This window comes from Pristiophorus japonicus, chromosome 7 (assembly GCF_044704955.1).
Source record: "Pristiophorus japonicus isolate sPriJap1 chromosome 7, sPriJap1.hap1, whole genome shotgun sequence".
In the NCBI taxonomy this organism is placed as follows: Eukaryota; Metazoa; Chordata; class Chondrichthyes; family Pristiophoridae; genus Pristiophorus; species Pristiophorus japonicus.
Genome location: NC_091983.1, coordinates 206436898 through 206462113, shown reverse-complemented (window position 1 = coordinate 206462113; position 25216 = coordinate 206436898). Strand labels below are relative to the sequence as shown.

The 25216-nt window shown below is 47.3% G+C and overlaps 1 protein-coding gene across 2 annotated transcripts; it reads left to right on the top strand.

Moving 5' to 3' along the window:
* Window positions 1-7006: 7006 nt before the first annotated feature.
* cdc42ep3 (CDC42 effector protein (Rho GTPase binding) 3) lies at window positions 7007-20667 on the top strand. 2 transcript variants are annotated; one of them, XM_070884558.1, is made up of 2 exons: window positions 7007-7163; window positions 18964-20667. In XM_070884558.1, exon 2 carries the CDS (start codon window positions 19256-19258, stop codon window positions 20033-20035), a length of 780 nt encoding a protein of 259 aa, XP_070740659.1. In that variant the 5' UTR covers window positions 7007-7163; window positions 18964-19255; the 3' UTR covers window positions 20036-20667. The 2 variants fall into 2 exon arrangements, with proteins under 2 accessions (XP_070740659.1, XP_070740658.1); XM_070884557.1 differs by lacking the exon at window positions 7007-7163 and adding an exon at window positions 7408-7935.
* Window positions 20668-25216: the final 4549 nt, after the last annotated feature.

The window sequence follows — 25216 nt, the reverse complement described above, 5'->3', positions numbered from 1 at the left end:
GAGCGTTGCCATGCCGTTGTTAAGGACGGCGACACTTTACTGCAGAAGGTCAGCGAGATTTAACACTAATGCCCTTTTCATATCGCTCGCGGTAACGCCCATTTTAAAAATGGAGACTCGGTGCTTTGAGAATGGGTGAGAAGCCGACCATCTGAAAAATCTTTTTTACCGTCCACGCCGGCAATAACGCCCATTTTTGGGTGATAAGCACAAAAGTATAAAATCTAGCTCTATATATTTTGGAAAACCACACCATATAGATTCTATAATTTTAAGTTTTAAAAAGAGCAATGTAACTATTTTCTATTTACCATTGTGGCTGTGCTTCAAGGGGGAAATCCAGTGTTCCTGTGCTCAAGGGAGCACAGGTCGGAATATCAGGACTACATTCTGGAATGCCTATCCTTGTTCTGTGTGCCCTTTGAATGTGGCGCCCCTCTGGGAGTGCAGGATTGCTGAAAATCTCTTCATACCGCACACACACATCATAGCCCAGCCTATAGGATGGGCAGGCCCCTTGTCAAGTTGCTTTATAGCCAGTTGCCAGCAGGTATATGAGAATGCCTCAGGCTGTGCACTATAATAGTAAAATACCAAGGGCTGTGGGTGGCCACGATTGCTTCAGTAAAAAAAAGAAATTGACCCTGGCTCTGGTCCCGAACTGAAGTAGAACTTTGCGACGCCATGACGCAGTATGTTTGGTTTTGAACCATCCTGCACCACTGTGTTACCACACATTTGAGTACTAGTTCTCATTATCTTCTCATACTCATGCATGGACATAACGTATGCACAAGTAGCGACATCAAAGTTTAGAGGGAAGGGAACTGAAATGCATTGATGCACTGACAGATATTTATTATAGAAGCTAGTAGTTTTATATGTTTACTCGCAAGATAATTTTTTGACATATTTAATGCAGGGATATCCGTACGATGGCCTGTGGGCCAAATGCAGTTCACAGGAGCAATCTGGCTCACAAATCCCAAGGAACTCAATTCTATTCGTACTTGTTCACTGCTTTGTTCTGTTTCAATTTGATGGGCGTGGAGTTTTGCAAAGGCTGTTCTGAACACAGTTGCCTCATTACTGGTTAAATCCTAAATCAGAACACCAAGATCTGTTGGTATCCACAGTGTCAGATATATGCAAATTAAAATTTTGCCTCTGGCCCACAGGGATCCACACTTTGCATCTGCTTGGCCCACAAAGACGTTTGAACAGTCTTGTCTGTTAGAGAAAAATTCAAGCCTTAATGGAGCTGCAGAGAGGAAAAACAAGAATGTTCCCTGGTGTCAGAGGACAAGTAGAAGGGAGACTGGAGAAACGTAGATGCTTCGCCTTGGAAGGGGATGACTGACAGGGGACTTTAATTTTTATTTTATTCATTCATGGGATGTGTGCATTGCTGGCAAGACCGTCATTTATTTCCCAACTCTAATTGCACTTGAGAAGGTGGTGGTGAGTCACCTTCTTAAACTGCTGCAATCCATGTGACTTTGTTGTAGTGGTTTGTTACAATGGAATGGCTTGCTGGGCCATTTCAGAGGGAAGTCAGCCACATTGCTGTGGGTCTTGAGTAACATTTAGACCAGACCGGGTAAGGACGGCAGATTTCTAGAAGCATAGAAAATAGGTGCAGGAGCAGGCCATTCGAGCCTGCACCGCCATTCACTATGATCATGGCTGATCATGCAACCTCAGTACCCCACTCCTGCCTTCTCTCCATACCCCCTGATCCCTTTAGCCATAAGGGCCACATCTAACTCCCTTTTGAATATATCCAACGAACTGGACTCAACAACTTTCTGTGGTCGAGAATTCCACAGGTTCACAATTCTCAGAGTGAAGAAGTTTCTCCTCATCTCGGTCCTAGATGGCTTACCCCATATGCTTAGACTGTGACCCCTGGTTCTGGACTTCCCAAACATCAGGAACATTCTTCCTGCATTCAACCCTATCCAATCCCGTCAGAATTTTATATGCTTCTATGAGATCCCCTCTCATTCTTCTAAATTCCAGTGAAGATAAGCCTAGTCGATCCAATCTTTCTTCTTATGTCAGCCCTGCCATCCCAGGAATCACTCTGAGCTTTATAAATTAACAGAATTTAAATTCCCCAGCTGCCGTGGTGGGATTTGAACTCACATCTTGCAAATCATTAGTCCAGGCCTCTGGATTACTAGCCCAGTAACATAACCACTATGCTACCTTATAGAATACTAGCCCAGTAACATAACCACTACACTACCTTATAGAATACTAGCCCAGTAACATAACCACTACGCTACCTTAAAGAAGTATATATAATCATATTGCTGTTCATAGGACATTACTGTGCACAATTAGGCTGCCACATTTTCCTACACTACAACAGTGACTACATTAGCTGAGAAGCTCTTTGGAACGACCTTGAGTCATGATAGACGCTATATAAATGCAAGTTATCTCTTTCTTGAATTTTGTTAGGTAAGGGTGTCAAGGGCTATGGATCAAAGGTGGGTAATTCGGGTTGAGGTACAGATCAGCCATGATCTAATTGAATGGTGATACAGCCTTAAAAGGCTGAATGGCCAACTCCTGTTCCTGTGTTCAAAGTGGTAAAAGGCAAATTTGGGACCGATGTCAGGAAGTGCTTCATGTAAACAAAGTGATCAAAATGAACTTTTAAAAACTTTGGAATCATTATGGAGACAACTGAATAGTATGTAGGGGAACTGTTTTTTTTTCTGGATGGATGAACTCAGATGGCCCATATATCCTATCTCATCTCTTTATCTTGAGATATTTTAGATGGCTTGCGAACAAACGAGGATGTCAGTGACGGCCCAGAGGAGCAGAGGGCCATGGTGGGTGTTGGAGGGGGAGGTGGGGTGATGACAAAGTTAGATCATAAACCAGTGAGTCAATGATGGAATGCAAGGATGCAGAAAAAAATACTGCAATCCAGCCTAACCATGATCAGCTGTTCTTTTATAGTTCAGCACAGTCCAGTTAGAACCTTTACAAACCTACAAAATGTTGTGTATATCTAAAACTCCCAGTGCGTGTAAGTAATGAAAATTCTCTGCATTTTAGGTAGTAAGAATAAAAGAAAAAAATAAGAATGGAGAAAATGCCATTCTGCCCATCAAAACACATCTCTCCACTACACTAATTCTTCCCGCTCCACATCCAATTTCATTGTAAATGGGCCACAATGTTTTCATATCTACTACCCTGCCCGGCAGATTATTCCAAGCATTTATTACGCATTGTGTGAAGAGGTCCCTTCATATCTTTCTGATTTAAACTGACTTTTCAGTAGAAGATACGTATGGCCAATGCCTCTACTAGCCTGCCTTGTTTTAGAGTGCTAATTCAGATTTATCTTATGTAATAATTTATATGCGTTTACTTCTAAACATTTTTCATAAATGATATTTGTGAAAACTGGTCCTGAAAAAATGCCAGAGAACCTTAAAAAATCCATAACCATTATTAACTCAATTGAAGTTTAGCTTTCTCAATGTGAAGTGCCTTGAGACTTTCTCATGTTAAAGGCACTATATACATGCAAGATGTTGTCAGATACAGTGGGGCCAAAATTTACCGTCCCCGAAGGGACGGCTACCATGGAATTTGGGCGGCTGATTGATCGGCCACCACGGTGGAGTGTTTTTCCCTCCCTGAGCCATATTCAGCTCAGGGGAGGATTTGAGCGGTGCGGACTTCCGCCGGAATCGTCAGGGTGAAGTCGCGCTAAAGGAGTTAGTGGCGCGGTGAGGTCATCAATGGGCGGGCCACTGGAAAACGGCCGTGCCTGCGATTTTCACCTACAAAAACGGAGGACTTCTTCAGGCAGTGCCCCCGCGAGGTTTTCCAATCGGTGCACGAACGCGACACCGCGGGAGTTTTGACACAATCGGGGCCATTTGGTAGGAAAATAGTTTCATTAATTTTTTATTTTAATTAAATGTGCAATAAGTTGTATTCATTGTTTTTGCTCCATTAAAGCTGCTGAGTGCTGCTCAGAGGTTTTCAGAGACTTCTGAACAACTTGCAGGTCTGACTGTTTAGTGGAAGCCTGTAGGCCTCATTGTGGGCTGCAGAGACCTGCTTGGCAGGATTCACTCCGAGGATGGGAGAAGTATTGGGAGGGTGATACCTGGCACACCTTGTGAGAAGCAGGGTGGCACGCAGGAAAAGGCGTTGCCGTCAGTACCGTGAAGAGAGGCAGCGGGCAGTGGAAGCAGCAGCATGGCGCAGACCTGCAGCTAGAGAGGGTGGTCAGGAGGGAGATGGCATCAGGAGGAGGGTGAGGGATGCTGACCCCACCCTCCAAATACTGGGAGAGGAGCCTTTCTAGCAAGAGCCTCCACAGGAGACCAAGAATGAGGAGGACCAGGGAGATGGCCAGCAGGCAGCTGCCACGGGAGGTGGCCAATGCAGACGTGGGGGAAGGAGGCCCTATCTCAAAGGGTCTACAGACCCCAGTTCTCCTTCCTCCAGTTCAGTGATGAGCAATGCCTGTGAAGGCTACGATTTCGGACAGAAGTACTCATTGCTTCCATTGCCCGCTGCCACTCTTCATGTGCACTGTCCTGTGAGAATATCTGCAGTCTCAAACAAGGCCCAGGACCGCCCTCACCATAGAGACCAAGGTCACCAACGCCTTGAATTTTTATGCCATGGGGGTCTTTCCAGTCTGCCACTGCAGACATTGGCAACATCTTCCAGTTCTCGGTACATCGGTGCATCCGGCAGGTCACAGATGCACTGTGCAGGAAAAGGGTCCAGTACATCTCCTTCCCGATGACAAGGGACAAACAGGTGGAGCGGCAGGCTGGATTTGCCCGAATGGCAGGCTTCCCGAGGGTGCAGGGTGCCATTGACTGCACACACATTGGGCTGAGGCCGCCACATCATCACCCCGAGATCTTTGTCAATCGCAAAGGCTTCCCACTCACTGAATGTGCAGCGCCTGTGTGACCACCAGCGTTGGATCCTGGTATTTGATGCGAGGCACCCAGGCAGCAGCCATGATTCATTCAATCTGCGCCAGACCAGTGTGACCGCCGTCTTCACCAGCCCGAATCAGGATTGCGGTAGGCTGCTTGGGGACAAGGGATATCCCCTGTCCACTTGGCTGCTCACTCTACTGCAGAACCCCAGGACAGCGCCAGAGCATGCATACAATGACGCTCCTTGTGTCACCAGGTGCATCATCGAGCAGTCTATAGGCATCCTCAAGCAGAGTTTCCGGTGCCTGGACCACTCTGGTGGCATCCTTGCAGTACTCTCCTCAACGGGTCTCCATAATGGTCGTGGTCTGCAGCATGCTGCACAACCTGGCCATCATGAGGGGACAGCCGCTGGAGGTCGAGCCAGCAGTACTACCTGAGGAGGAGGAGGAGGAGGAGGAGGATCCCCATTGATCCAGAGCATTGTTCCCATCACAACCCTGGAAGGGAGATTCAGCTGCATCTTATAGCTGCTTGCTTTAGATAATCCCACCCACACGTGACCCTTCAGGTCCCACTTTCAATGGCCATCGTACTGAGTGCCTTAACGCAGAATTGTCCACTCCCAAATGAAACACCTGGCCAGATATATCTGCCAAAAATAAAGATTTATCCAATTATCCAAATCACTGCAAAAACAGAACATTAAAAAAATATTATAATACTGTCATCATTTTTTACCCTTGTACATCTCACTATAACACCTGTTATACGTGACTACCCTAACACTACGCCTGTCATCCTTGTGGCCGCATCATGGGTCCGGGAAGGTTGCTGTGGTTGTTGTCTGGGACCAACAGCTGTCCTTCTAGGAACACTTCTGGGCCTGGAAGGGCCGGGTGCAGACTGGCCAGCACCCTCCCAGGAGGGTGCGTCCTCACATATATGGAGGTGCCCGACACCTCCCCTGCAATCTCCCTCCATGCATTATGTACTGGCAGTCTGCCGTCTCCCCACGTCAGCAAACAGTATTCTTCTTCTGTCCTCCACACCGTCCATCAGTGTCTCCAGCTCCATATCAGTGAACCTGTTGGCTCTCCTTGCACCTCTTACACCAGCCATCCTTCCAAACTCCTTGCACACTCTTTCCCCGCTCAGGGCCTTGCTGCAAACCCTGCCCTTTAAAAAGGCCAGGGAGCAGCTGGCTCATTAGAAACCCTTACCTGCAGGCTGAATTTTTCAGTGGTGATAACGCTCAAATTAAGACAGCCACACCGCTCAAAAATACACTTTGGAAGGGTTCATGAGCATTGGAACCCATTTTTCCACTTTTGGAGTTGAATATGGGGTGGCCCAGCCACTAAAAAAGTTCGGCACTAATGGCCCCAAAAAGATGCGGGGAGCACCAGCTTTCCAGCAGTACTGAATTTCGGGCTCCGTGTATAGAAATGTTCCACTCCGGGGACTTGAGCACAAAAATCTAGGCTGACACTCTAGGGCAGTGCTGGAGGAGTGCTTCACTGTCGGAGGTGTCAACTTTCGGGTGAGATGTTAAACCGAGGTCCCGTCTGCTCTCTCAGGTGGATGTAAAAGATCCCATGGTACTATATTGAAGAAGAGCAGGGGAGTTATTCCTGGTGTCCTAGCCAATATTTATCCCTCAATCAGCATAGCAAAAACAGATTATTTAGCCATTATCAGATTGCTGTTTGGGGGAGCTTGCTGTGTGCAAATTGGCTGCTGCGATTCCTATATTACAATGACTACACTTCAAAAGTATTTCATTGGCTGTAAAACGGTTTGGCATGTCTGGTGGTTGTGTAGGGCGCAATAGAAATGCAAGTCTTTCTTTCTATTTAAAGATAGCTTTCAGGCTTTTTATAGTCCTTCCACTCTAACCCTCACCACCACCCTTTCTTTTGGGAGCAGGTAGCTGGAATAGGCCAGAGTGAGTCACATCTCATTACAGTCACCTCCATTCCTTTGGTCATTCGTGAACTTTTTCTATCGCTTTTCTGGAGACTTTGCGGTATTCCAGCTGCGTTAATGTAAATGTATCTGTCTGTATTTCTAGCGAGCAGTTACTCTTCCATCAGCTCAGCACATTAACACAGTACAAATATATTTCTGGCGATGTAAACACTGGAGAGGAGTTGGAATCTCAAGTCGTTTCGAAAACATGGACCGGATCATGAACCGACAACTATTATTCGGTTTCAGGTGACTTGATTAGATAATGATAGTGACTCCGAGTTTATTCTGATAACACGCTAGTTTTAGTCTCAAAGACTTTTTTGAGCGGATCCCGGTTGTATGCTGAGCTCGGTTTTGAGTTGTTTAAGCCGTTGATCGGCTCCAGCGACGCGATCCAGATCTCCAGGATTTCAGTGCTGCTCCTGCTCCCAACCCAGTGTACGGCAGAGCCTGTGATGTGTCTTGTTTTATGCCCAGGGGTGGGGGCACTGCTCATTGCACCAGCTTCTCGTTTAATGTTTTTTAAATACGCGTTAACGGTCTCCCTTCATGCTGCAGAAGTTGAAGTGACGAGGTATCTGGGCTTGCAGTTGTCTCCTATTGACAGCCACTTCGCAGGCTTGTGAGCCCAGAAGGACTTGTCCTCAATCCACCTCCTTCTCCTCCTCCCAGCTGGTGGGTCCGAGGGAGGGGCGCACAGCAACAGGGAAGCCTGCTCCCGATCGCTGTGGATGTGACAGACAAACACAGGTGGACACCGCCGCTCAGGGAGCCAAACGTGGCCACAACATCTGGCCAGCTGCCCACTGAAATTGCCTCTTCAGCTCTGCACACACCCTGAGCTCACAACTAACTTCAGGGAGACAGGCACACGCAGCAAGAAGTTGCTCCCGGTGCTTTTATTTTCGAATGCTTGCACGCCCAGCAAAAGGGAAACTCTGCAATCTCTCTCACCCATGGACGAAATCGGCAAGATAATGCGAGAGATTTAGCATCATTTCGCCAAGGGTGAAAACCTGTAAGTCTCTTTTTTTCCCCCCGCTTCCTCTTCTCTCTCGCATTTCTCATCTTGAATATGATGTGCAGCTCGTTTCTTTCTGGTTCGCTAGAGACCTGTGAGGATTAGAGCAGGATATAATGCTGCCCAGAAACCGTATCTCTAACCTTTTCTCTCGACTAATAGTTATGGGAATTGGAAAGTGCCAGTAACTAAGTCTATGTTTTTTGCCTTCAGACCGTTTATCTGCATTAAATAGATGGCAATAATAACGCGAAAGACAGAAACCAAAACTTGTACCTGTTTCAAGCATAGGCAAAAGAAAGTCTTGAATTAACGCTTCAAATATGTTTTAGTTGCTGCGCAGGAAGAGATTGGAAGAAATGACTCAATTAGATTAACCCTTTAACCACACTGCGACTGAACGGGCTGGGCAATACCGGTAAAGGAAGGATTGAAAACGAAACTACTGCTGTGAAACAAAATGAAAAATACTGCGGATGCTGGGAATCTGAAATACAGACAATGCTGGTGAACACTCAGCAGGTCAGGCAACATCTGTTTCTCTCTCCACAGATGCTGCCTGATCTGCTGGCTATTTCTGTGAAGACAGTTTCTTTTGCATAATGTTGAAACACAGATTAGAGAGGCTAAAATACAGTTGCTGTTATAACCACAGTAACATAACTGTGTGACTGCACATGTGTAAGCGTTCATGTACAGCTGCTTTCTTTCTCTTAATTTAACATTGCAGGCAAGGCTTCTGCTGATGTCAACGTTCTCTCCCAGTGCCTGACCCATTCTGGGGATAATTAGTTCTAAAACAAATCTGAATAACTGGAGGTTTGTAGTGATAAAGTTAAACTGATCAGAGATAATAATGTTCTCTGGAAATTGAATCACTAGAGTTTGGACAATCAAATTGGATCGCCTTATTTGTTGAGTAGTAAATGTAACGTATGTATCAGAAAAGAGTTATTCACATAAAGGGGGATAAATGTGTAATAATTTGCCAGGTGCAGTAGCAGAGATGCAGATGTGAGGGAGATTGAAAGTGCAGTTGGGAGCATTAGGGTACCAGCGGGACAGGCTTTGATGGGCTGAATAGCTGCTTCTAGCCTGTGTCTTTTGTCTTATTTTGAACTGTCATGGGATTGTTAAATTCTGGGGCTGTACATTCAGCAGAGAGTGAACAAGAGATTTAAACGGTAGTGAACCTTATATATCATCATATTATATCACCTCTGTGCTTGTTCATTATGACCTTTCATTCATACATAGCATCACAGTATCACCACCTTTCTCTCCCTCTCTTCAAGCATTTTTATATTCCGGACCTGCTGTTGCTGGTACGATACTCTGCACCTCAGATTTCACCCGGGACCCAACCTTTTGTGTGGCCTGATAGCGGAGATTAAGTTCAGACATAAGATCCTCTTCCTTTCGGCCTTTCAATGGGGACCTGGTGGTGCTCAGAGCCAGTTTAAAAAGTGGCACTTTAGAGGTCTTGGGTCTCTGCTTGAGCACCACCCACCCTCAAGGAGGGACCTACTGACTCATCCAGCCGCTTCCTCTTTCTCTCCTGTGCCAAGCAGCACATGAGGCACTTTCCTCCACTGCTTTTACATGCAGCAGATGTGGGTTGTTTCCATAACAAATACCCTTTTTAGGTGGCCAGGTGGTTAGCCTGACTCACACCCACCCCCCCCCCCCCACCCCCCATCCCACAACCAAGAAAACCAGCTCAATGTAATAGGAGGTTTGACACTCCACTCCCATCAAACTCGAGTACCCCACTAGATGTCAACCCAGTATTCAGAGACCGGAACTCTTATCTCCACACATATGGACTCTTACTGGCCAAAATCTGAACTAACAAGGTCTGTGAGTTGGGATATTCTCAAGTACACCTCCAGGGAATCAGACACATACACATAACAAGCACGTATTGCACACCTACTTTAAGCAAAAGATTCAAGGCTATGGGGAGAGAGCAGAGCCGTGGGATTAGTTTTAGACTGCTCCAACAAACAGCCCACATAGACACGATGGGCCGAATGGTCTCTGTCATGTATTCAACTATCATTGTAACCCATGTATAAGCTGACCTAAGTTGTACACCTTGAGAACATTGACCACAAGGGGGTGAACTTGTGGCAGACACTCCTAACCTGGACTTTCAGGTATAAAAGGGGAAGCTCCACCTACCTTCATCACTTGAGGTCTTGGTAATAAAGGGAACTGGTCACAGAGTGACCTTCTCTCAAGTATGGGCCTCATGTGCATTTATACTGTATAGTAAGGACATATCATTGGCGACGAGAAACTGGGATTTAAACCACGCGAGCATGGCCACTAGCAGCACAGAAGAGAGGTACTGTGTTGGTGATGATTGGGACGACTTTATTGAGAGACTACAGCAAAGTTTTGTCACTAAGGAATGTCAATGCAATTTCTTCTGTGGAGCGAGCATCATGCTCACAGGTACTGGACAAATTTAACTCATTATTTCAACCCGGCATCAGCACTTTCATGAGGGCCAAGGTAGTGATTCACATAAACCCGGACACCAGGCCAGTACACCACAAGGCCAGAGCGGTGCCGTACGTGGTGCGGGAAAAGAAAGAATGCGAATTGGACCGCCTGCTGAGAGAAGGCATCATCTCGCCAGTCGAATTCAGTGACTGGGTGAGCCCAATCGTGTCGGTGTTCAAGGGGGATGGGTCGGTCAGGATATGTGGCAATTACAAGGCCACCATCAATCGGTGTCACTCCAAGACCATTTCCCGCTACCGAGAGCGGAGGACCTCTTTGCGTCGCTATCCGGTGGCAAACTTTTTTCAAAATTGGACCTGACCTCAGCTTACATGACCCAGGAGCTGGCGAGTGAGTCGAAGAAGCTGACCACCATCATGACACACAAGGGGTTATTTGAGATTAACAGATGTCCGTTCGGGATTCATTCAGCCGCCGCGATCTTTCAGCGAAATGTGGAAAGCCTCCTCAAGTCGATTCCAAGGACGATGGTTTTTCAAGACGACATCCTCATCACGGGTCGCGATACTGAAGAACACCTCCACAACCTGGAGGAGGTGCTACGCAGACTGGACCGGGTAGAGCTGCGACTGAAAAAGACGAAGTGCGTTTTCTTAGTTCCAGAGGTAGAATTCCTGGGGAGAAGGGTAGCAACAGACGGGATCAGACCTACTGCATCCAAAACGGAAGCGATCCAGAGAGCACCCAGACCCCATAACACGACGGAGCTGCGTTCGTTCCTGGGGCTCCTGAACTATTTTGGTAACTTTCTTCCCAAATTGAACATGCTGTTAGAGCCGCTACACGTGCTCCTACGCAAAGGTCGCGATTGGGTCTGGGGGGACAGCCAGGAAAGGGCTTTTGATAGAGCATGCAATTTGTTATGCTCCAACAAACTGTTAACATTATATGACCCGTGTAAGAAACTTGTTTTAACGTGCGATGCGTCGTCCTATGGTGTCGGGTGTGTGTTGCAGCATGTGAATGCCAATGGTCAGTTACAGCTGGTAGCTTATGCCTCCAGAAGTCTGTCCCAGGCAGAAAGGGGCTACGGGATGGTAGAAGAGGAAGCGCTACCATGTGTATATGCAGTAAAAAAAATGCACCAGTACCTGTTTGGCAGGAAATTTGAGCTGGAGACAGAGCACAAACCCCTAACGTCCCTTTTGGCCAACAACAAGGCCATAAATGCGAATGCATTGGCCCGCATACAGAGATGGGCACTCACGTTAGCCGCCTATGACCATACAATTCGGCACAGACCGGGCACTGAAAACTACGCCAGGCTCCCACTAGCCACCACTGAGGGGGCAACTGAGCATGATGTTGAGATGGTCATGGCTGTTGAAGCTTTCAAAAGTAATGGCTCACCTGTGACAGCCCGTCAGATTAAACTCTGGACAAATAAAGACCCGCTACTGTCTTTAGTTAAGAAATGTGTCCTGAATGGGGACTGGGCAGCCACGTACGGGGCATGCCCTGAGGAATTTAAACCGTTTCATAGGCGCAAGGATGAACTCTCAATTCAGGCCGATTGCCCACTGTGGGGAAACCGAGTAGTCATGCACAAAATGGGCAGAGAGGTGTTTATCAGAGAACTTCACAATGAGCACCCGGGCATTGTCATGATGAAGGCAATTGCCAGGTCACACGTTTGGTGGCCAGGGCTAGATGTAGACCTGGAATTTTGTGTTCGCAGGTGCAACACGTGTGCTCAGCTGGGCAACGCACCCAGGGAAGCCCCCCTTAGCCCCTGGTCCTGGCCCGCCAAGCCATGGTCACGCATCCATGTGGATTACGCAGGTCCTTTCATGGGGAAAATGTTTTTGGTTGTAGTAGACGCTACTCCAAATGGATTGAGTGTGCCATTTTAAATTCAAGCACATCTTCTGCCATGGTAGAAGGTCTACGAGCAATGTTCGCCGCCCATGATCTACCGGATGTCTTGGTCAGCGACAATGGCCCGTGCTTCACAAGCACTAAATTCCAGGACTTCATGGCAGGCAATGGAATCAACCATGTCAGAATGGCATAGTTCAAGCCGGCCTCAAACGGCCAGGCAGAACAAGCAGTGGGGATAATCAAACAGGGGATGCTCAGAATCCAAGGGGGTTCCCTACAAAGCTGCTTATCATGCCTCCTGTTGGCCAATAGATCCTGACCACACTCGCTCACAGGGGTTCCACCCGCAGAGCTGCTAATGAAAAGGATGCTCAAAACCAGGTTATCCCTTATACACCCCACTATGAAAGAAATTGTTGAGAGCAGGCGTCAGTCACAATGTGACTACCATGACAGGAATGCGAGGGCGCAATATATTGATGTCAATGACCCTGTTTTTGTCCTTAATTATGCTGCAGGGCACAAATGCCTTGCAGGCACTGTGACTGCCAAGGAGTGGAATAGGATTTTGGTAGTTAAACTTACCAATGGACAAATCTGCCGCAAACACGTGGATCAAACTAAAAGGAGGTTCAGCAACCCCATAGAAGAAGCAGAGGAAGAACGTGACGTAGAGTTTAATCCTCCACAGGTGACCGAACACCAGAACCAAGTGGAGGAGAGCTCAGTCACTGTGGGCAGGCCTGAGGCACCGCAAACAGCAGACTCTCAGGCCAGCGCCCAACAACCGGAGCCCCAACTCAGGCGATCTACAAGGGAATTTAAACCACCAGAGAGATTTAACCTGTGATCCCAATAAGACATTGGGGGGGAGGTGATGTCATGTATTCAACTATCATTGTAACCCATGTATAAGCTGACCTAAGTTGTACACCTTGAGAACATTGACCACAAGGGGGTGAACTTGTGGGAGACACTCCTAACCTGGACTTTCAGGTATATAAGGGGAAGCTCCATCCACCTTCATCACTTGTGGTCTTGGTAATAAAGGGAACTGGTCACAGAGTGACCTTCTCTCAAGTATGGGCCTCATGTGCATTTATTCTGTATAGTAAGGACATATCAGTCTCCTTCTGTGCTGTAAGCTTCTATGGTTTGAAGATTGCCGGGGCTTATCCCACACTACAAGAATTCCAGATGCATACCTACCCACTGAAAAATTTCCAAGGACCCAAACACCAATCTGTCACAAGACTGCCAGGGAGTCAGATACATAACCATGACAAGACTGCCAGGCATTAGACACGTACCCCAAACTAGTCTGCTAAGGATTCCACACAAACTCACCACTAGACTGGCAGAGAATTAGACTTGCATAGCCACCATCAGATGGGCAGACACATACCTACCAGAAGATTGCCAGGGATTAGGTGCATACTTGGTTTGCAGGGTGCGAAGATAAATGGCAAATTAAATTTAATGCAGTGAAGTGTGAGGTGGTTCATTTTAGTAGGGGGAATAAGGAGGCCACTTATTCCTAAGAAACTAAATCGAGTAGAGAAGAAACAAGATCTGGGAATATGATACATAGATCACTAAAAGTAACAACACAAGTTGATGAGGTCACAGAGTGCGAGTAAAGTACTGGGTTCATTTCTAGAGGGCAAGGATACAAAAGCAGAGATAATGTTAAATTTATATTGAACCTTGGTTAAACCACACTTGGAGTACAGTGTGCAGTTCTGGTCTCCATACTAAAAAAAAGGATATTGCAGCTCTGGAGAAAAAATGTAAAAGGGTGTTAATAGAATTGAGAGACTGCAACTATCAGGAAAGGCTGAGCAGACTGGGGCTCTTTTCTCTGAAAAAGAGAAGACTAAGAGGAGACCTCTTCAAAATGAAGAAGTGTTCCCGAGGTTTGATATTCAGAGAGATTTGGGTGTCCCAGTCCATGTTAGCACATAGGTACAGCAAGCAATTAGTAAGGCAAATGGCATGTTAGCCTTTATTGCTAGAGGGCTGGAGCACAAAAGTAAGGGATGTCGAAATTGTCCCTTCCCTTAAGGCCTGTTACCATCGGAAATTGGTGGCCACGCTGCAGAGTGCAATGGCCATCGATTTTTCATGTAATGGCCGACATTTTGAAAATTCCGCTCTTGTGGTGTCCCAGCCGTGACCCACTCCCCCCATTTCCGCCCCTCTGCTGCCGATCCATCCTAAGTGCATCATCAGAGCGCTCACCACCGATATTTCCTATTTCCCCCTCCCCCCCCACCGTCCAGCCGCCGATGCAAAACTCAGCTGAAAAATTCTTGCTCTCGCTGCGCGGTGCCAAAAGCTGCTGTTTTTGCCGGTGCAATCGGTTATAGTTCTTGTAAAATGGCGGTGCGGCTTCCATTAAAGGGGAGGACCTACTGCTGCTGCCGCCATGTTTTTTTTTGTCATCTGACTGCCATGTCGGGCCAATAATTATGTCTCCGGGTTTGGCTGGGCCGCCAACAGGCAGCCTGGCACCCCCACTGGCCCGTCCAGAACCTTCCCTGGTGGCCGAATTTACTCAACTTACAAAATCGCGCAGGCACTCCCCTTTAAGTGAAAAGGAGAATGGTAGTGATGCGGCAGCGTGATGATGTCATCAGCACTACGTTGATGACTTAAAGCGGCGGCCATTACACCTGTCCTCAAATTCCGCCCCTCTAGACTGCGAACTTCCGCTTACCGCCCCCATTATGACCAACTTCCGGTCTGCTGGAAAAAAAAAAGACAAAGAGCAGAATTTCGCTCATGAGGCCACAGCATTCACTGTGACGGTAAAATCAACAGAAACAGGGTAGGTGCATCCTGTTTCCAGCGGTGGCCAATTTCGGCCACACCTGGAGCACTGTGCACAGTTTTGGTCTCCTTATTTAAGGAAGGATATACTTGCCTTAGAGGCAGTGCAACAAAGGTTCACTAGATTGATCCCTGGGATGAGAGGATTGTCCTATGAGGAGAGATTGAGTAGAATGGGTCTATACTGTCTGAAGTTTAGAAGAATGAGAGGTGATCTCATTGAAACATATAAGATTCTGAGGGGGATTGACAGGATAGATGCTGAGAGAACTAGGGGGCATAGTCTCAGGATAATGGGATGAGGAGGAATTTCTTCACTCAGACGGTTGTGAATCTTTGGAATTCTCTGTCCCAAACTGCTGTGGATGCTCAGTCGTTGAGTATATTCAAGGCCGAGATAGATTTTTGGACTGCAAAGGAATTAAGAGATATGGGGATAGGGCAGGAAAGTGGAGTTGAGGTCAAAGATCAGCCATGATCTTATTGAATGGCGGAGCAGGCTTAAGGGGGCATATGGCCTACTCCTCCTAATTCTCATGTTCTTACATAAGGGTGGATGTAAAGAAACTGTTTCCACTCATGGATGAGTCCAGAACAAGTGGCCATATTTCTGATGGCCACTAACAGATCAATATAAAGAAATTAAGAATGATAGGGATGGTTTTCCCTAGATACTTTAGCCACTAAAGTGCCTCCAATGTGGCCAAAATGGGCTCTTCAGATGAAATGTCGTTTTAGCCCATGTTTAGCACGAGACACCATCTTTGTAAAGGAGTTGAAGCTTGCTCTAGGAACGGCTGCCCGGAGGATTATTACTTCAATTACATGCTAACACTCATTAACGAGGCTGCATGGCATTTTGATGGCTAGCACTTGACCCAACACCCTCTCCTAACATCAACCAGCTGATTAGGAGTAAATTAATCATTGCAGAGGATTTCAAGCATTATCCCAGACTGTATAGACCAATTCTACTCAATCTCATAGGAGAACCCTCTCATCCCAGGGATCAATCTAGTGAACCGTTTTACTGTTCAATTGCTACTGGAGGTTTCAAGAGGACTTTTGAAACCCATTGGGAGACTTTCTGGGACACTTTGTCAAGACTTCACCAACACTCTTTCAACATTCATTTTGTAAATTCTCAGAGGACTTCACCTAAAAAGAATAATTGCAGTGCTACTCCACCTTGTCGGAGTCACCAGGAGAAAGGGAGCGCTTGGTTATCGGCATGTTGCTCGGGGTCCCCCTTGGTCTGGTTGAGGAATGGGAGGAGGACATGATGCCAGGCAGAGCAGTACCAGCTGCTGCAGGAGAGAGGGACAGGAGGGCAAAGTGGTGTCCTATCCCCCTGCAGCTACAGGTCAAAGCTCCTCCTCTGGATCTCATCCACCAGAACCTCCAGTACCTCGTCTGAGAACCTGTGCACCCTCTCCATTGGTCCCTGAGCCATCCTGAAATCTGCCACTGTATGTCAGCCAGGTGACTCCACACCTTCCGTGGAAGTGGGTGCGAGGAGCCCACGTATACTAATTCACTAAAACTGCGTCTAATCAGTGCTTGAGTGCTAAACCTGTAGGTGTCTGATTTAGCATCTCGAGGCATGTTCAAATTATGATAATCAGCAATTAGGACTAAAATTTCATGCTAAATCCAGACTTTCAAATAATCATGTCTTATTAGCACGGTGTCACAGTGCATGTTTTGATTCTTTCACCAAAATAACCCCCAATCTCTTTACACAGAGTGGTGAGAATGTGAAATTTACTGCCTCATGGAGTGGCAGAAGCAGTTAGCAATGATGCATTCAAGGGGAGGCTTTGTGCCTACATGAGGGAGAAGGGAATAGAGGGATACGTGCAGGGTGGGAATTAGAGTGAGAGGGAGGTTAGCGTGAAGTATAAATCAGCTGGGCCGAATGGCCTGTTTGTGCTGCAAGTTCTATGAATGAGATGACTGCACATTTGATCAGTTTTTGGTGATTTTCTGCCTTTGACCTCTCCTCTTTCTCCATTTGCTTCTCATTATCTCCTCCCACACTTTGTGCCTCTAACGTTTCTCATGCATCTTTTCAAGTTACTGATGCCCTTGCAGTTCCCTTTGTGCTCCTGATTGACCTTGTCCATCCCTTCATGCTTCTTATGCTATGCCCTGCACTGTATCCAAGTCCTTCTCTTACAACTCTGATGTATGTCTGATTCAGTATTCGTCCATCCCAACAGGCACCCAAGTCTCCATTCTATTAGTTCGAGCCTTGTGTCAAATATTGCTGCCTCGCTGTGAAAGCATAAGGGATACTATTGCAATATGTAACATTGCCTCATACTCCCTTGCAATTTGAAACTAATATTGCAACAGTCAATAAATCAGTTTGAAAGCCCGAGAGTGGCTGGGCTGGCTACAAATTTTCATTCTCGCTTGTTATTGCTCTCACAGACACACTCACACTCCAGTATTGATCACTGGTTAACAATTACGAACAGGAACCATGTCTCATTTATTTTCTTAAACCCTCTCTGAAGCCCGGGCTCACTGAGGGCAATTTTTTTTTTTCCCCAATTGGCCTGGGTTTTTAATCTGGTTTTTGCCTCTCCCAGGAGATCACATGGCTCCGGTTGGGGTGGAGTGTAGAATGTTTTAGTGTAAGGGATGTCGCAGTTGTGGGGGGCAGACTGGTTGGGCCAGATGCTCTTTACCTGTCCGCCATTGTTCATTGTTCATAGGTTTATATGTAACCTTCAGGGCTGCTGACCGAGGGCCGTGCAGCTCTTTGTCGGCCGGCGCGGACATGATGGGCCAAAATGGCCTCCTCCTGTGCTGTAAATTTCTATGTTTCTATGTTCCTATAAGGTGCCCCTATCACTGCCCTGGCTGAGATTAGCTAACAGCCCACCACAGACCAGACCATGGATGAACCCTGAGATGTTCCTGGTCTGGTTTCACTGCTCAGCTATCTAGGCAGTCAACTTGCAGCTTTTAATGGTGATATGATGGATCCCCAGCTCCCTTACCAACTGCATGGAAAGGTTACAGCTGTCCTTACAACTCCCAACAATTTTGTGCAGAGAGAGGTGAATTGTGACATAAGTCATCACTACCTGCTGCTGTGGTGAGTCATTCAGACTTATTGTCCCCTTCACAATGCAGCTGACAAGTAGCACAGCTCAACAGGAAAGGAGTTTTTAAAAACCTGAGCTCGGACAATAAGCGAGCGAGTGAGCAGATCTTTGGCAAACCTTAGTGAGTGAATAATGTTCTCCTTAGAGCAGAGAAAGTTAAAGGGAGTTTTAATAGAGGTGTTCAAAACTCAGGAGTAACTGTTTCCAATGGCAGGATAAATAAAGTACACAGATTTAAGATAATTGGCAAAAGAACCAGAGGCGACATGAGGAGAATCTTTTTACGCAGCGAGTTGTTCTGATCTGGAATGCACTGCCTGAAAGGGTGGTGGAAATAGATTCAATAGTGACTTGCAAAAGGGAATTGGATAATTACTTAAAGGGTAAAAATTTGCAGGGCTATGTGGAAAGAGCAGGGGAGTGGGACTAGTTAGATAGCTCTTTCGGGGAGACGGCACAGGCATGATGGGCAGAATGGCCTCCTGTGCTGTATCATTCTGTGATTCTATGAATAATGCTCACCCGCCACAGTCAATGAATGCATTCATGGTAATTGCTAAGCAAGAAGGGAAAAGGTTCGTTCTTATTCGGGCAAATTGCTCCAGTGGCTTAATGAATGAATGAAGTTTAATCCGTAAGACGGAACAGTCAGTTCCATCGCAGGTTGTACTATAAAACCCAAGTTTCAGATGCTGATGATCTGTCTCATTTCCTTACACAGATCAGCTCGTGTTTCTCAGGGGAGCCGCCCCAGGTTTTGAATCACGTGACCGATAAGGACATCACTTTCTTCAGAGCTGCCTACCCTTGGGTTTGTCTACCACTGTAGAACAAAAAGACTCCTGCTCACGATTTCACGAGTCGACAATTTGATTTGCTTCTCTTCAAAATAATAAGAATTTGGGGGAAATAAAGAGCGACGGAACTTGAAGCCTTTTCGCTTGGAGGGTTTTTATTCGTACCTGCTGGGAAACCTGAATGTTTTTGGAGATTCTTCTGACACTGCCTGAGGGATGCCGGCCAAGACACCGATTTACCTAAAAACAACCAGCAACAAGAAAGGCAAGAAATTTAAGCTGAGGGACATTTTGTCCCCTGATATGATTAGCCCTCCTCTTGGAGACTTCCGACACACCATTCACATTGGCAAAGGAGGGGAGCATGACGTGTTTGGGGACATTTCCTTCCTTCAAGGCAAGTACGACCTCTTGCCTGGTAATCAGGGCAAGGCAAAGCTTGGCCAATATGGAGGGCACAGTGAATTTTTACGGGCAAATAGCACCCCGAACCCTACTTTCTCCGAGACTCCCTCGCCGGTGCTGAAAAATGCCATATCGCTTCCCAGCATCGGCGGGTCTCAAGCCCTCAACCTGCCTCTACTGACTGCCGTGACCTTTGTCTCAAAACAGGACTTCTCAGCCCCTCCCAAACCCCCTCGGCTCCACCCAGCCACTGAGAAACACTTGCCAGACAAAGGTGAGCAAAGGGGGAACGGGAACATTAGTACAGAAGGGAGAGAGGTGAAAAAATTCCCAAAGGTATTACGGAACGGTGAACACAGCATCAACCACTCACATAATGTTATTGGGCAATCTATAGACTGTAAAAATGTGGGAGAAGATTCCACTCTCTGTCCCGCACTGTATGAAGTACCCAGAACAACCAATGCATCAGAGGATTCCCTCCTCAATCTCACCGGCTCTCTCCTTTCCCTTCAGCTGGATCTGGGACCTTCTATTTTGGATGATGTCCTCAAAGTTATGGACAGAAAGCACCAGCTGGAGGTCAAATAACAGGCACATTCTCACCAAAGACGACAACGGAGAGGTTGGACCTTTTTCACATACACTTGAACCACTGAACCTGTACGCCTGCACGTTGAGCTTGAAGGAGACATGTCAGCATCGCCATCTTATCCTTAGAAATGTTTGACGCAGCATCGTCTTGGATACTCTATTGATGTTGTTGGTTATTTGATGCTCTTGTATTTCCAACTCTAGCTCCGAGGAGCATGAAAGACTGCTGCTGCGGTGGCTGTGGTACAATTTCCCTCTGACGTGTCTATGGCAACGGACATGTTGCATTGTCTGCCCAGTAGTTCAACAGAGGAGCAGTCGGTCCATGTTTGTACGATGTAGCCAGGCCCAACTGAACATTGTCAATAGCCGGGTCACAAATCTGGTACGAGAGCAGTGCTCAGTTGTGCAATTGGTGGGTCAATGATATCCTTCCCTAATTCAGGCAATTATATTAACTGCTTCATTTCTTCACAATTGTAGTGGTAGTTTGCAAGAATCTCTTTGTTTTTGGTTAACTATCGCTTAAATATTTTTCAAAGCAAATTTGTTTTTGCACAACATATCGCTTAAATGTTCACATGTTGCTTGAAATGAGTGCAGCATCCAACACGGAATAAAGAGATAAGTATGGGTTATCGTGCAGTGTTGGTGTGTGACAGGAGTTGTTATTTTCAATAGTCCCTTGACGATGGGTGTTGCCTTCAGCCAGCAGTGACTCACTCACTCACTCATAGGCAGTCTCTCGAAACGAGGATAACTTGCTTCCACACCAAAAGAGGATGAGTTCACAGGTGTTTCTATGAAGAACCTGAACAACATCCTGAAGGGTGGAAGATGCCTGTGCGTGGATTTTTTTTAACGTGGGGTGGCCGTTGCACACCAGCCACCACACGGGCTTGACAGAGCTCGGTCTTGGTCCAGTGGCAAGGGTTACCCAGGACGACTGGAGACCAGCTCTGCTGCACGGACCTAGTGCACACACATATTGCATTGTGGGCTGGTCCGTGATGCCCCTGGGCCCCTGGTCCTGAACTCACATGTCCACTGACTGCATGAAGCATTATTGTCAGCTTAGCCCTAGATTAAAATGTACAAATGACTGTCTGGCAGTGTGGCTGCCATTTTGTTGTTACTGTCATAAGAACATAAGAATTAGGAACAGGAGTAGGCCAGACCCTTCGAGCCTGCTCCACCATTCAATAAGATCATGGCTGATCTGATCATGGACTCAGCTCCACTTCCCCGCCCGCTCTCCATAACCCGTTATCCCTTATCAATGTCATCCTAAGAAAAATAGGAACAGGACTAGGCCAGTCAGTCCCTTGAACCAGTTTCACTATTCAATCATGGCTGATCTGTATCTTAATTCCATTTACCTGCCATTGATCCATACCGTTACCCAGCAAAAATCTATTGATCTCCGTTTTGAAAATTTCAATGGACAAAGAATCCGCAGTCTTTTGGGGGAGCAATTTCCAGATTGCCATTACCCCATCAGAGGAAATAGTTTCTCCTGAATTTACCCCATCGAATCCTTTTATCAGCAAGAATCTTCTCCCCATGACGCAAGATTTCATCCACCTGTTCAAAGGGCATTCAGGGTGGAGGTGAGATGGAGGGTGGAGGTGAGTCAGAGAAGGCCACAGCAGGGCCAGTAATGGAGGGCGGGCAAGACAGGGTTCAAGGAGTGGAATCTCTTGTCTGCTGCCCCTCCATCCCTCTCCATCTTATGGGGAGTGGAGCTGAGCCATCAGATCAGCCATGATCTTATTGAATGGAAGAGCAGGCTCGATGGGCCAAATGGCCAAATTCTGCTCTTATGTTCTTTACAGGACAGAAGGAGGCCATTTGGCCCATTGTGCCTGTGCCAACTCTCTGAAAGAGCTTTCCATTTAATCCCAGTCCTCTGCTCTTGGCCTTAAATGCCATTTGAAAAGATGGCAGGAGCCTTTCCCCATGGGGAGAAACCTCCTGCTCCACACTGTGAATAGAGGGGCTGAGTGGCCCTTTCTTGTTTTGTACTTTCTTGCTCACTTCTAGCTTTTAGCAGCAAGTTTCTAACAAATCCAAAATGAGGTGGTGATTATTTCATCAATGAAAACATTTAACCCTTGGATCACAATTGCCACAGGCATTAGTAAGATACAGTGTTTTATAATGAGTATCAGAAACTGGTGTGATGTTCTACGTAATACAAGGCTGTCGGTCTACAGGTGCACTGCAATACTTTGCATGATGTGGAACATCAGCTGACACAGTTAGGTGATACTGCCACGGGCATTCATGGCAGTAACACTAACACTCATATGTGTTTACGTGTACAATAGGAAAAAGTCAAAGATGATTTTAAAATTCAGAAGAAATTGCAAATAAGTTTTATGGTAATAACTAAGCACCTTTGTCTTTGATGAGTTGATATGAAAGATTTGCAGGAAATAAGGTAAGAAAGAGGGTGCCTGTTCGCACTGACTAGAAGCAATTATTGCTGCTCAGCAAAGCCAAGCCTGACCCAGGTGTAAATGTGCCCAAGTGTGTAATTCCAAATATTCACCTCTAATAGAGTTCATTCTATTTCCTCACCACTTTTCTTCCCTTGTCGGGATACAGCCGGGGTGCGGCCCCACGCGTGTCGGGGTGCGGCCCCACGCGTGTTGGGGTAGGGCCCCACGCATGTCGGGGTGCGGCTCCGCGCGTGTCGGGGTAGGGCCCCAAGCGCGTGTCAGTGTGCGGCCCCGCGCGTGTCAGGGTAGGGCCCCACGCATGTCGGGGTGCGGCCCCGCGCGTGTCGGAGTAGGGCCCCACGTGTGTCGGGGTGCGGCCCCGCGCGTGTCGGGGTAGGGCCCCACGTGCGTGTCGGTGTGCGGCCCCGCGCGTGTCGTGGTACGGCTGGGGTGTGGCCCCGCGCGTGTCGGGGTGCGGCTCTGCGCGTGTCGGGGTAGGGCCCCATGCTCGTGTCGGTGTGTGGCCCTGCGCGTGTCGGGGTACGGCTGGGGTGCGGCCCTGCGCGTGTCGGGGTACAGCTCCGCACGTGTCGTGGTACGGCTCCGCGCGTGTCAGGGTACGGCTCCGTGCGTGTCGGGGTACAGCTCCGCACGTGTCGTGGTACGGCTCCGCGCGTGTCGGGGTACGGCTCCGTGCGTGTCGGGGTACGGCTCCGTGCGTGTCGGGGTACGGCTCCGTGCGTGTCGGGGTACGAATCCGCAAGTGTAGGTTGCCCTCATGTACCTCACCTAATATGTGTGAGTCTTGATTGTACGTGTCAGCAAGTGGGAGCATTCTATCCAAGACCAACCCTGTGCTTCCCCAACATCCACGCATTACTCTATCCAGCATGCATCACAAAATTACAGGCTGACTCTCAAACTATGGCAAAATCTCCTCTCCTTAACCCGGGGCATCAAGACCAACCTTAGCGTTGCTGCTGTTGTTGAGGCTGGGACGATCTGGGATTTGAGTCTGGCACCTTGCTGGCCTGTACAACTCAGACATTCTCTGTAGATGAACGTTTGATGAGCAACTGTTTATTTGGAGATGGAGAAAAGCTAGAAGCCCTATCAGAACAATGTCAAGTTGAAGTGGCACAATGCTGTGTTTCTATATGATTAAGATTAGTGGGTGGGGGGGATGAAATCGGTCCACACCTGTAGCGCTGAAAGGGCTGATACTGAATCGTGAGCCAGCTTTACACTGGGCCCAATTTGGGAAAGAAAATCGGGCATGGTGTAAAACGGGCTGCTGATTTGCTATTTGCCCATTTGGCACTACTGGCAATGTCCAATTTCACCCCACATTGTGTCAAGCTTTCCAGGTATTTTTTTAAATAAAATCAATGCTTTAAATGCAAACTCGATCTGAGAGATTTTCCATGAAGTTATCGTTCGGCTTTCTGGGTTACCGTTCGGCTATGCGGAGTATCGTACAGTTCTCTGGGATACGGTTTGGCTATCTGGGTTACCGTACGGCTATCTGGGTTACTGTTCGGCAATCTGGGTTACCATTCAGCTATCAGGAGTACCGTATGGCTATCTGGGTTACCGTTCGGCTATCTGGGTTACCGTTCGGCTATCTGGGTTAAGTTTAGACTATGCCGGGTACCGCATGGCTATCTGGGTTACCATTCAGCTATCAGGAGTACCGTATGGCTATCTGGGTTACCGTACGGCTATCTGGGTTACCGTTCGGCTATCTGGGTTACCATTCAGCTATCTGGGTTAAGTTTAGACTATGCCGGGTACCGCATGGCTATCTGGGTTACCGTACGGCTATCTGGGTTACCGTTCGGCTATCTGGGTACCGTTCGCCAATCTGGTTTTGAATCTGTCAAACGCTGCGATCTTGTAGCAAACTTAAAATTACTGTGAATTTGCCACAGGTTTCTCCATGCCATCTGCTAGAATTTAAAGTTCTGCACACCAGGCTCCTCGATAGCTCAGCAGGTTTAGATGGGATGTAGCTCAGTTGTACAGCCCAGGAAGGTTTGATCGCTGGTCTGTGCTGATTCGGAATAACGTACTTTAGAGGTAATTGTCCAATTGGAAATAGCGATCGGGGAAACCTTCCCACTATGTTCAGCCTATCACTAGTGACACTATGACCTTCCTGGCAACACACTACAGCTGGTAGCCAGCCTTTGTCTGAAAACATGCAATGCAATTGCTGCATAACTTTCAACCCTTCCGAGTGTCAGCTTGTCTTAGTTGGTAGCATTTCTGCTTCTTTTAGTCAGAAGCTTGTGGGTTCAAACCCCACCTCAGGACTGGAGCACATAATCTAGGCTAACTCTCCAGTGCGGTACTGAGGGAGTGCTGCACTCAAAATATCATCATTCAGAAGAAGAATTTTTTGGGGGGTGCGTGGCCCCTTTAAGGAGCTGCGCGACCCATTCAAAATACCGCGCATAGGCATTCTTTCCTGTTTAAAAGCCGGTAAGCCGGCTGCGCGGGAGCTGCAGAGCACGGCACAGCCGGGCAGCTTCAGGGGAACATTGACCACTGAGCATTGCTTCCTCAAACCAACAAAAACTGGCTAACTGGTCAGTCTTCTTACTTGTTTGTGGGACATAATAGCAATTAAAAAAAAATGAATTAGATGAAAAGGACTTTGGGATATTCTGAAGGATTTGATCTGTTGCCATAAAAATGCAGGTTATTTCTTTTCTCATTTAAGCATCCACTT